The sequence below is a fragment of the Nerophis lumbriciformis genome, linkage group LG13 (genome assembly GCF_033978685.3).
Source record: "Nerophis lumbriciformis linkage group LG13, RoL_Nlum_v2.1, whole genome shotgun sequence".
NCBI lineage: Eukaryota > Metazoa > Chordata > Actinopteri > Syngnathiformes > Syngnathidae > Nerophis > Nerophis lumbriciformis.
The window spans coordinates 31567170-31580215 of record NC_084560.2 but is presented as its reverse complement, the minus strand read 5'-3'; the positions used below and the strand labels follow the sequence as shown (position 1 = coordinate 31580215).

General features: G+C 40.2%; 1 protein-coding gene across 2 annotated transcripts in view; it reads right to left on the bottom strand.

Annotated features, from left to right (window-relative positions):
* Nucleotides 1-835: 835 nt before the first annotated feature.
* The window catches only part of arhgef7a (Rho guanine nucleotide exchange factor (GEF) 7a), a 60308-nt gene continuing 48097 nt past the window's right edge, over nucleotides 836-13046 (bottom strand). For both annotated transcript variants that reach the window (XM_061971255.2, XM_061971254.2), the window contains 3 exons: nucleotides 11304-11403; nucleotides 9429-9483; nucleotides 836-1411 (listed from right to left, as the gene is read on the bottom strand). In XM_061971255.2, coding sequence (XP_061827239.1) covers nucleotides 1289-1411; nucleotides 9429-9483; nucleotides 11304-11403 — 278 coding nt within the window. In that variant the 3' untranslated portion in view covers nucleotides 836-1288. The remainder of the gene's footprint in view (nucleotides 1412-9428; nucleotides 9484-11303; nucleotides 11404-13046) is intronic.

Here is a 13046-nt window from a genome sequence, read left to right as displayed (position 1 = left end):
CACACACGAGCGAATGCAACACATACTTCATCAACAGCGATACAGGTTACACTGAGGGTGCCAGTACAAAACACTTTAACAATGTTAGAAATATATGCCACACTGTGAATCCACACCAAACAAGAATGACAAACACATTTCGGGAGAACATCCGCACCGTAACACAACAGAACAAATACCCAGAATCCTTTGCAGCACTAACTCTTCCGGGACGCTACAAAATACACCCCCGTTACCACGAAACCTCCCTCCCCACACACACACACACCTTGTAGCGTCCCGGAAGAGTTAGTGCTGCAAAGGGTTCTGGTTTGGTGTGGATTCACAGTGTGGCATATATTTCTAACAGTGTTAAAGTGTTTTTTTTCAGCTACCCTCAGTGTAACCTGTATCGCTGTTGATGAAGTATGCGTTGCATTCTAATGTGTGTGCGTGCAGAAGCCACACGTTATGTGACTGGGCCAGCACTCGTTTGGCTGGCTGGTGTTTGGAAGACTCCCGGGAGGATCAACGGGCCAGCTTTAGTGTTAATTTGATATCGCCTCAAGGGCCAAGTGAAATTACACTGCGGGCTAAATTTGGCCTGCGGGCCAGAGTTTGACACCCATGTGTTGGATCCACTATGGACTGAACTCTCACAATATTATGCTAAATCCAACCGACGCCCATTGCACCGGTCGCCCAGGGGGGGAAGGTGGGGGCGGTCCAAGGTTTCTCATCGTTATCCCATTGGGTTGAGTTTTTTCTTGCTCTGATGTGGGATCTGAGCCGAGGATGTCGTTGTGGCTTGTGCATTAAGGGCTATATAAGTAAACATTGATTGATTGATTGAGTGTATGTGGGACAAAAATACAATAGTTTATTCATGTGTGGAACTGAAACAAAGCAACTCAAATCCTTGTTTATTTCTCCCAAAATGACTTTTTTGTTCTTGTTGCAATATTTACACTGTACAAGTTTAATAATAGAGCATTTCCCCCAGGAAGCCCACACACAGCGAATCAAATTGCAAAAACAAACATGAACAAAGCTTATGACAGTCAAATAGACCTAATTAAATAACATAAAGGTTATGAAAGAGCATGGTAAAGGCTTAAACTTGTACCAATAACACCACAAATTGCTCAGCACCGTTCATGGAGCATACTGGAGAGCACCCAGTGGAATGATTGTAAACAGGAGGAGAGGGTACGTCTCCATAGTCTTGACTGGAGATGACAACGTCCTTTGTGGCCTTCATGTTTGACTCAGGAATGTTTTCATCATCTCCCGATTGTCAAAGGGAGACTCACAGGTTGGTTTCGTCCCACGTGGGGTCGTTCATGCTTTTCAAGACCCTCCTCACCGCCTTCTCCAGGTCCTTGCGAGCTCTCTGCTCCTCCTCCAGCGACCTTTTCATCTTCTTGTTGTCCTGTAGACAATAAAACACATGCTACCAATGATGGCAAATAGAAAAAAAAGTTACATTGAATATCGTGAAGTGTTAAGCTTTTTGCCAAGCGTTTTGTGGGGTTGACGACACAGTAGAGCTGCATGACTAATCGACATCGAATCAACACTGAGGTTTTAATGAGTGCGATTACCTAACAGCAAGAGACGGTTGTTTCGTTTTTGTTTTTTGACTGACACGTTTCATTGTCAAGGAAATGATTCCACTAAACCAGGGGTCGGCAACCTTTACCAGTCAAAGAGCCATTTTGACCAGTTTCACAAATTATAGAAAACAATGGGATCCGCACATTTTTTTTGAAATTTTAAATGAAATAACACTGCATACAACGTTTTTTTTTTGCTTTGTGCTATGCATAACCAGGGGTCTCAGACACGCTGCCCACACCTTTATGTGGAATTTGAAAGCTGGTGCGGCACGCGGGTTTTAAATGAATGGCGCTTGTCAACGTCATGCGTGCCGTGATGGTACTGCATATAGCACCCACTACAGTCAGCGTGCCTGATCAGTTACACGTTGTATGGGGCTTCCGCTTGCTCACGTAGGGAAAAGCAAGCCATACTTAGGCAACAACCACACAGGTCACACTGACGGTGGCGGTATAAAAAAAAATAAAACTTTAACACTCTTACTAATAATGCGTCACACTGTGAACCCACACCAAACAAGAATGACAAACACATTTTGGGAGAACATCTGCACCGTAACACAACATAAACACAACAGGACAAATACCCAGAATCCCATGCAGCCCTAACTCTTCCGGGATACATTATACACCCCCCGCTACCAAACCCCGCCCACCTCAACCGACGCACAGAGAGGGGGGGGGGGGGTGGTTTGATGTGTGAGGGAGCACGGTTGGGGTGGAGGCGGGGTTTGGTGGTAGCAGGGGTGTATAATGTAGCCCGGAAGAGTCAGGGCTGCACGGGATTCTGGGTGTTTGTTCTGTTGTGTTTATGTTGTGTTAAGGTGCAGATGTTCTCCCGAAATGTGTTTGTCATTCTTGTTTAGTTTTGGTTCAAAGTGTGGCGCATTATTAGCAAGAGTGTTAAAGTTGTTTTATATGACCACCGTCAGTGTAACCTGTGTGGCTGTTGACCAAGTATGCCTTGCTGTCACGTACGTGTGCAAGCAGAAAATGTATATTGTATAACAAGTATTGGGCTGGCACGCTGGTAATACATAAAGTAGAGGGTGCCAAATGTTGTACCATCATGGCACGCCCTTATTATAGCCGTAAGGGTGAAAATCGGTGAATATTAATCCCGGGAGATTTCTGCGAGGCACTGAAATCCATAAGTCTCACAGGAAAATTGGGGGGTTCAGCAAGTAAGCTGCTGAGCCGCATCAGAGTGATCAAAGAGCCGCATGCGGCTCCGGAGCCACGGGTTGCCGACCCCTGCACTAAACAGTGTTTCAGGAGAGGGCTTCCAAAGCTTCTTTCACACTTTAGACCAGTACTTCTCAATGATGTTCTGTTATACCCCTGCCTAGAAAGATGGAAAAAAATGGTATCAAGTCAAGTCAACTTTATTGTCAATCGGACCATGCAACAGTACATTACACAGCAGACTGAAATTGCGTTTCTCCCATAATCCAATGTGCAATATCAAAACAAGATTTGACACACACAAAGGATAAACTAGATATTAGACTAAACATAGGACATATATATTTAACAGATAAACAAATGACAGACAGTGAGCTTACAGTTAACAAACTATCATACTGTTGGAAGAATATAGTCAGGATGAGGTATTTTACTGTAGTGCAATATAATGTGTAATATGGCAAAAGTGCCAAGTGCAGAGTAGCAGCATGAATATGAATAGTTTTGTAAACTTGTTACATTCTTGTGCAAGGGGATATTTGCCTATGTGCATAAGAGTATCTGGCAGACATTGAGTTCGTCTTTTTTCAGTTCCACAGGTGTGTGTGGAGGTTGTGGAGGGATTTGTAATCCAGTTTTCATGAATGAGTTGAGCATTCTGATGGCTTGTGGGAAAAAGCTATTGGTGAGTCTGGTAGTCTTGCAACACATACTGCTGTAGCGCTTGCCAGATGGTAGGAGAGTAAACAGCTTGTGTGTGGGGTCTTTGATGATGTTGGTGGCTCTTCTGTGGCAGCCGAATGGGTATATGGTTAGTTGGGCTGATCTGGTGATCTTCTCAGCTGACCTCACCACCCTCTGTAGAGCTTTCCGGTAAGCAACAGAACAGCTACCATACAAGAATGAGAGACTGCTGGTGAGGATGCTCTCAATGGCACCCCTGTAGAAGGCGGTGAGTCCCAGTGGGGGGAGGTTGGCGCTTCTTATCCTGCGTAGGAAGTGGAGGTGTTGCTGAGCTTTCTTGACAAGGGAGGTGGTGTTGGTAGACCGTGACATGTCAACAGTGATGTGCACGTCCAGGAACTTGGTGCTCTTCACTGATTCCACAGCACTGCCATTGATAGTGAGGGGTGTGTGTGGCTTGTGATTTCTCCTGAAGTCCACAGTTATTTCCTCAGTTTTATTGACATTGAGATGTAAATTGTTGGTGTCACGCCAGTTGATGAGTTGGTGTACCTCATCTCTGCAGGCTGAGTCGTCGTCGTTGCTGATGAGGCCCACCACTGTTGTGTCATCTGCAAACTTGATGATGTGGTTTGAGTTGTATCTGGCACATCAGTTTAAACAGCAGAGGACTCAACACATCCTTGAGGGACCCCAGTGTTCATGATGATGGTCTGTGAAAAGTTTTTGCCAACTCTTACTGTCTGTGGTCTGTTGGTGAGAAAGTCGTTCATGATGATGGTCTGTGAAAAGTTTTTGCCAACTCTTACTGTCTGTCGTCTGTTGGTGAGAAAGTCTAGTAACCAGTTGCAAAGTGGGGTGCTGATGCCTACAGCACAGAGTTTTTTCACCAGGTATTGTGGGATGACTCTATTGAAGGCAGAGCTGACGTCGATGAACAGCATCCGCACACAGCTGTTTTTGTTCTCCAGATGAGCCAGACTGAGGTGAAGTGCTGTTGCTATGGCATCATCAGTGGAACGCTTGGGACGGTATGCAAACTGGAAAGTGTCAAATGTGGCAGGTAGGCTGGATGTTATGTGGGCCTTGACCAGCCTTTCAAAGCACTTAATCAAGATAGGCGTGAGTGTTATAGGCTGGTAGTCGTTCAGTGTTGTAGCTGGTGATTTCTTTGGTAGCGGTATGATAGTAATGGCTTTGTAGCATTCTGTTATGATGGCTTTGCTCAGAGAGGTATTGAATATATCTGTGAGAGCATCTGTAAGTGAGTTAGCACAGACTTTAAGCACACACTCAGGTTTATTGTCAGGACAAGCAGGCTTCCTGGGGTCTACCTTTTGAAGAGTCCTCCGCACGTCAGCAGGGTCAAGATGAAGTGTTGCATTGTCCAAACAGTGTAGAGCTTTTGTTGGAGTGGTGTTGTTGTTTTCCTCAAACCGGCTGAAGAATGAATTGATTGAGTTTAGGAAGTCTGTGATGTCCTCGCACGGTGGGGGTGTATGCCTGTAGTCTGTTATTGACTGGATGCCTTGCCATAGGCGCCTGGGGTCTTTTGTGTTAGAGAAGTGTGACTGGATTTGTCCATAAGCACGCTTTACTGCTCTCAGGCCCCGGTTCAAGTTGGCCCTGGCAGTTCTGAGGACCTCTTTGTTCCCTGATTTAAAAGCTGTATCATTTGATATCATCATTTGTCTATACATTTGTTATAAGTACACCTCTGCATAACATTTCAACCTTATTAACATAAAAAAGGAATGAAATATAGATCAACTTACAACTACTCAGTGGCCTAGTGGTTAGAGTGTCCGTCCTGAGATCGGTAGGTTGGGAGTTCAAATCCCGGCCGAGTCATACCAAAGACTATAAAAATGGGACCCATTACCTCCCTGCTTGGCACTCAGCATCAAGGGTTGGAATTGGGGGTTAAATCACCAAAATGATTCCCGGGCACAGCCACCGCTGCTGCCCACTGCTCCCTTCACCTCCCAGGGGGTGATCAAGGGTGATGGGTCAAATGCAGAGAATAATTTCGCCACACCTAGTGTGTGTGTGACAATCATTGGTACTTTAACTTTAACTTTACTTTAACAAAGAAAGAAAGATTTAAAGTGCATTAATTTGCCTGAAATTGAAAAAATAAATAAATCCTTATTTAAACTACAACATTTTTTGACCGACTTGAATCATTTGATAATGAAAACTAAAATTAAATAAACTCAATATATAGTCAATTCAAATTGATCAACAACATTAACTCAAAAGCACAATATATAAAACACTTTAACCTACAAAACAAAAATGAATAAAACAATTTGTGCTGATTTTTTTTTTTAATAAAAATGAGAAAGTCAGGATTAATGGCTACCAAGAGCACGTTTTGTAGTGCACATTTTTTGAAGCAGGGTTTGTAGCATGCTACTGAATGATACTGATAAAGCATGTTCCCTGGGTCCCATAGCCAGGTACTGCTTTAGACAGAGACTATGCCATTCCATCCCGTACATATTTCAGTTACGTTGCTGTACCTCAAACGCACGCTAAATGTAGACGAAAGTGGAAGTCAAACTTCTAAACAGACTATTTCACCATACCATCTGATTTGTGGTGAAACAGGACCACTGAGCCATATATCCGCCTCACTATGCATTTTATTAGCCAGAATTTTAACCTCAGTTTATGGTTATACCTCAAGTCTTAAGACATGGCAGCTTTAGCTTCAAAATGTGTGCAATGTTTTCCATTTTTACTTGTAAAAACATAATTATAGGAGATTTTATTGTATTTCATTTATATTACGTTTAAGTCTGGTGATGATTGTTCAATTTACCTTGGGTGATGTTCTGTGAGGCTGTGAAAACAAATAATTGGATATCTGTCAAGTTATTTATGGTTATGTCTTATTCTGGATATGCAAAGACTACCAAGGTATACAATATTTATTGCACCATAACCTCACTGTTTAGTTTCTATCCGTTTTTTTGTTCAGTTTAAGCGCCTGATGTAGACAAAAGCTTTGAGTCTGTCAGCATAAAGCCAAATATTTTTGAAAGTAGATAATTGTATATTGTCCTAATGCAGGAATCTGCATTCCGCGGATCTTCTGCCTCATTGTTGTGTTTGCGATCTCCTTTCCCTGCTATCGCTACTCAGAGTATTGTAACATTCCAAGGAATGAAGCCACGGACAGATTCCTAGTATATATTTATTTTTTCTTTCACAAAAATAGAGCGTTCCACTTCAACAAGTTCAGACTCTGTGTCTCTTATTTTCCCAGCAACTCTCAAAAAAACCTTTAACCCTCACAACACACATTACTTCCCATCCATGTCTCGGAAGTCCCACCAACCGCTACACCGCCAACTGAGTATGTTTACTTATTTCATTACAGCACGTCCCTTAAACGTTAAACACTAACAACATGAATGAGCCCAAAATTTAGCAGTGGAAACGTCAAGTCCGTATTTTTAGTTGTAGAAATGAAATCCGTGGTGACTGGCTGGTTGTTTAACTTGCTTTGCAAGCAGCTTAACTCGCGATGTCGCGAGCGCAGCTATGCTGTGTACGCGTGATCACTCCTGCGCTGAGTAGATGCGCGAGTTCACATAGCTTATTAGCACTAAAATGGTCTGTTAACAATGTTTCTTTTCCAAATCTGACTCTATTTGATCCACTTTTTATGGATTTATTTTAGGAGCAAAATAGGAATGAAAGGGTTGAAATACAGACTTTTTTATTTTTCCTAGTCACACGATTTATAATGAGTTGCAAATGGGAGTCAATTGGTCGCACTGTACAGGCTTGCTGTCTGTAAAGCTGTGAATGCCCCCAGGCTGAGTCCTGAGGTGCAAAGAAGGCAAGCAAAAAAGACTGGAAGCCTATGTGTTTAGTTCAGCTTCTCGAGTGTGCAAGCCTCTTGGGTAAGCTAACCATGAATACTTTGCAAAAAAGAAAAGAAAAAACAATTTGATTTCACACGGACGGATTGCTTTTTCTGTAAAATAAAAATAAAAAAGATGAAAACTTTTAAAAGTTTACAAGCTGTGTTACGGTTTGCAGCTCTATACTATTTTTCTTAAGGTGGCAAAATATCTCTTGATACTAAGGGTTGCAGACCCCTGTTCTAACGTGTGGCACCCTAAGACAAGAATATGTGGATGAACAGTCTAAAAGTACTTTCCTCGTTATTTTCACAATTTTATGCATTTATATTTGTAAAATCTAAAAATGAGAGAAAAATCGCATTTAGGTTTTTTCTCAACACCGTGCAGCCTTACAACACAGAACTGAACTAATGTTGGCTAAAATTATGGCAAAAAAAATGTTTGGCTTTTTGTGTGTGTTTTTGGGAGGCTGGAAGGTACCAGAATAATGAGCCAACAACAGCCCAGAGGGGGGAATGTGATGGTCATCACCCTTACAATATTGTAACAAGTTAAAACAAATCAACTTCACAAGTGTTTTCTTTATCTTTGGCTTTTTGTGGGATTTTAGGGGATACTGGCGAAACCACCAAAGAAGCAAACTAATGGTAGCTAAAGCAGAAAAATAAGTCCATTAAAATGGTTTGCTTTTGCTTGTGGAGTCTTTTGGAAGGTTGAGAAGAGCACCATAGCACCAGTGTACCAATGGTAGTTAAGAGGAAAAAGTGCTGATAACCATTGCCCCAATTGTATTTCCTTTCTCTTTTGACTGTATGTGGGGTTTCTAGGGGAGATACCACCATGTCGATGAACCAATGGTGGCAAAGAGGGGGGAAATGTGACGATAACCCTAGAATATTGTAAGCATCTAAAACAGGGCTGTCAAACTCATTGTTGAGGGCCACATCATGGCTTCCCTCAGAGGGGTCGCGTGTAACTGCGAAACATATACTGTATAATTACCAAATAAATGTAGAGTATAGTCGCCTCATGATATTAAGCAATTGTCCATTTGATTATTGTTTTATTGTTTATCAACAAACTGATGGAAAGCCTGCTTTGGCATTACAAGTCAAGGTGAAAGGCAGGTATTAAAATTCAGCTTTTGGAGAATTTATTTTAAAAAAAGGGTTACAAAGACCAAAAAAATTAATAGCTTTTTCCATCAAATAATAAAACAATATTCAGTTCAGGAGAACTGCAGCAGAAAATGTTTCCTGTCAAAATTAAAATACATTTAGCAAGAACGATCCATCCATCCCTCTATTTTCTACCGCTTGTCCCTCTTAGGGTCGCAGGGGTGCTGGAGCCTATCCCAGGTGCATTCGGGCGGAAGGCAGGGTACACCCTAGACAAGTCGCCACCTCATGGCAGGGCCAACACAGATAGACAGACAACATTCACACTCACATTCACACACTAGGGCCAATTTAGTGTTGCCAATCAACCTATCCCCAGGTGCATGTCTTTGGAGGTGGGAGGAAGCCGGAGTACCCAGAGGGAACCCACACAGTCACGGGGAGAACATGCAAACTATACACAGAAAGACCCCGAGCCCGGGGATCGAACCAAGGACCTTCGTATTGTGAGGCACAGCACTAACCCCTGTCGCACCGTGCTGCCCTTAGCAAGAACAATGAAGTGTGGTATTATTTCCAAGCTTTCGCGGGTCACATAAAAGGTTGTGGTAGTCCAGATGTGGCCCCCGGGCCTTGAGTTATTACATTTTATGATAATTAGAGAGCAAATGTACTTTTCAAAATGTACATTATATTTTTTACCACTTCATTTTGCACCTCAGTTTTAAGGGCTAAGACGAAGGTGAAGGGTAAGGTGGACAATTGGGATTCAGCCTATCTCGACAAGAGTGCTTTGGTGTTTTTTTGGCTTTTTGTGAAAAAAGAAAAACAGTGCTAATAAACATAGACTACCATGAGCATTTACATAATTAACTCCACAAAAGTGTTCTGCTTTTTGTTTGGCTTTTTCTACAAAGGATTAGACTATATGAATGACGAAACATTGAAATGAAAATGTTCACCTGTTTTAGCTCTTGAACCTCGTCCCTCAGAGCGTACACCACATCCACAAGGCTCCTTCAAAATAAAATAAACATCATTAAACTCTATCACATAGCCCCTCCAAAATAAATGTTAGCACTATACTTTTGAATGATTAAAAAATATATACACAGCCTATTTATTATATCAAATCTATATATCGATATAGTTACATTTGTATGTGTGTGCTACAAAAATGTTTATACATGAGATAAAGAAAAAAATAATTTCAAGTTTATGGTACTTCCACTATGCAACTGTGTAAACGCAACATTCTTGTTGCTTTTGCTGAATATGGAAATGTATGTAAAGTACTGCTTTTTAATTGAACTCAAATAAATAATTTGAACTGAACTGAAAGGTTATTAATAATATATCAAAATAAGACCAGTAAATGAAAAACCGTTTAGATGATGATGAAAAGAGAGATAGGTAGTTGATTTAAGAAAGGGAGTAAGTAAGTTTCACTTTGTCCCACTCCTTTTTGGATAAGAAAAACCTAATCATTTTGTATTGTTTTCATATTTGTTATGTGTTTCTATAGCTGTACTTTACTGTATTGTTATGAATATTTTTATCTATTTTTTCAACATCCATCCATTCATTTTCTACCGCTTGTCCCTTTTTGGGGTTGCGGGGGGTGCTGGAGCCTATGTTTAAAAAAAAATACTATTAATAATTATATTTTCATAGAAAAAATACATTCTCAAGTACGGTATACATGTCCTAGGTGTTTAAGTCTATTTTGGGTAACAAGATTATTTATAACGAGATGAGAAAATTCCTGAAGGAATTGCGTGTGAATGCTCCAATGCTGAAATTGAACTGAAATGCTGATAGAATGTAGTATGAATGTAAGAATAGTTTGAATGTTGGAATGTTGAAGAGATTGAATTTCCAGGAAAACCGAAATTTGGTTTGGAACTGGGGAAAGTGTTGTGCAACCTAGAAAAATGTCCCATTCATTTCAACAGGAACTTCCTGATAGTTTGGGAATTTCGGGAAAAGCGGGAATTTTTTTGAAAATGGTCAAAAACTTGAATGTTTGAATGAGTTAAAATGGTTGGTGTTGAAATGTTTAAAATCGGTCGAGAAATGCTGAAGTATTAACATTTTGAATTGAGAAATGGTATAAGGGAATCCCTGGAATTTCGGGAAAACCGGGAATTTTTCCAGTTCAAAAAACAACTTTGTTTTTGGTCCTAATTAAGAGGAATGTTTTAACATTGGAACGGTTGAAATGCGTTGAAAAATGTGTAAGGCGTAGTCGCCAGAAAAAAGAGTGGAAATAGGGGTTTGGAAAACCATGAATTCTGGAAAATCCTGGAATTCTTTTGAACTTGGAAAAAGGGTACGGTAGTTTGGATTTCCAGGATGGTGGAGTGTGTTGAAGGTGGAATGGTATGAATAGGTTGAAAATTGTGAAAATGGTGAAAGTTTGAAAAATGGCCAATTCATTTTAAATGGGAAAAATGTCCCAGAAAAAAAACTTGAATTCTGGGAAATCTGGGAATTTTTGGAATTTGTCAAGAAAAAGCCAGTGATTCCCGAACAGGCTGAACAGTTTAAAGTTGGAACGGTTTGAATCGGAGGAAAAATGTGGAAGGTAGAGCACGCCAAAATCTGGAAAAGAAGAAGTAGAGGAACAATGAATTTTGGTGTAGAAAACCATATGTGTGAATGCTTTGGAGCATTCACACAATTAAAAGTCATAATTATGTAATATTTTGAAATGAACTAGAGAGAGAATGTGAATGTATACCTAATGTTGTGGCCTCTACATTCTGTGCATATTACGTAATATCCTGCCGTTGTCTAAAGACAGGAAAATGAACGTGAAAAGTAAAAACAAATACTTCTCTTCCACTGCACTTTGTCCATTGCGACTGGAATCTTCCAGTAGGACTTTGTCCGAGCCGGGAATGATCACATGCAGCTCTGTGTCACTTCGTTGTCCTGTTTCGAGACAAAGAGAGCCCTCAGAGACGTAAAAAGTGAACCCAAAACAGTACATATTTTGATAGTGTCGTGTGTTGGTGCAGAAGATGAAAAAAAGGAGGAAGAACACGACAGGAAAGGCTCCTTCCAAAATAAGAGCCGGGACATGTAGCAAAGGACATATTTATTCCAAACTGAAAATACAGACATTTTTGGGACTGAGAACAACTCCCGCAGTGGGCCCTTGGAAGGCGTGATTAGTTCTGTTAGTGAGTTCAAGAGAGAGAGACACAAGTACAATGACGGTTCACGACAGATGCCAACCCTGCATGTCGCCAAATGTTGACTCCACGGAACGATACAACTGTCACAAAGTACGGCACGATACAGGACAGTCATCGTCTTTACGACAGGAGGAACCTACAAAGTCCAACGGCTTGGGGTTCAACCCGAATTTAGCTGGGAAAATGTGCCTCGAATGTTGCTATGCTTTTTGGCCCCACCTGGAAGCTACCATTGCTACCAAAGTAAAAAGGTGCAATGATAACCATGGAACAGAAAACGGAACTGTTCTGCGACGTACAAACAGAAATATGAGCAACACAATGAATATATATCAGTTACATGCACAAATTAAAACATTAATTCCAGCAGTACTTGTTTGAACACTGTCCTGTTGTGTATACTACTTTCCAAAGTACTTTTGCTTTATTTGGGTTCTATTCATTTTCATTCTAACTTCTATTTTTACTAATGTTACAAGTTAAATGTTTTATTTATAAAGTATTTATTTTTAGTTTTTAATTTTTTTAAATATATATATATATTCCAAGGGTTTAGCACAGTTTAACATTAGCTTTCACTCTCCATTATGTGTCATTACCATCAGCCTCGAGTTGCTTTCCTTAATTTTAGTTTAATTTAGTCTCATTATACGACCTTTATTTACACTTTTTTTTACCCGTATGACAGTTAATAAAGTCAAATTGTTACATAAAAATCATCACCATCATCAATGTATCTTTATCGAAGCCTTGGATATTTTCACTTTATTTTGGATTTAATTGGTTTCAATACACACTGGTTTGTCTTTCTTATATACTTTTTGAATTTGATCAAACAAATCACTTGGAAACATTGCTAGTTTTTGACGGTTTAAGCCTGCAATGTTTTGTAAAATCATTTTAGTTAATTAAAACAGCCTGGAATTTAATAAGTATGCTTATTAAAATAAATGTTATACTTGCAAAAAAAAACAGTGTATAGTTTCATTTTGGCTTAGCTGTATGTTTAAAACAGATAAATATTCAAAGAAAAACCAAAAAAGTAGATTTTTCGAGGTTTTAGCATCGCTTCCTGTTATCTTCCCATTATGTGTCAGGCATCTTCAAAGACTTGAACAGTTATAATTTATTTTAGTTTGATCTAGTTTGCTTTCCATGTTTAACTTATTATACATGGAGATGACAGTTAATAATGCTAAAATTATATTTAAAAAAAGTTTTATGGTAAATGTATGATGGTATTCACCCTGCAATAGTTTTTTTTTTAATTAGGACAATTTATAAGCCAGCCAGCATCATTCAAGAGATTGAGTTCGACTTTGGAGGTCCCACCGTAGTGGAACTACTCACTGAATGGATCCCCCCCATCCTAAGCTA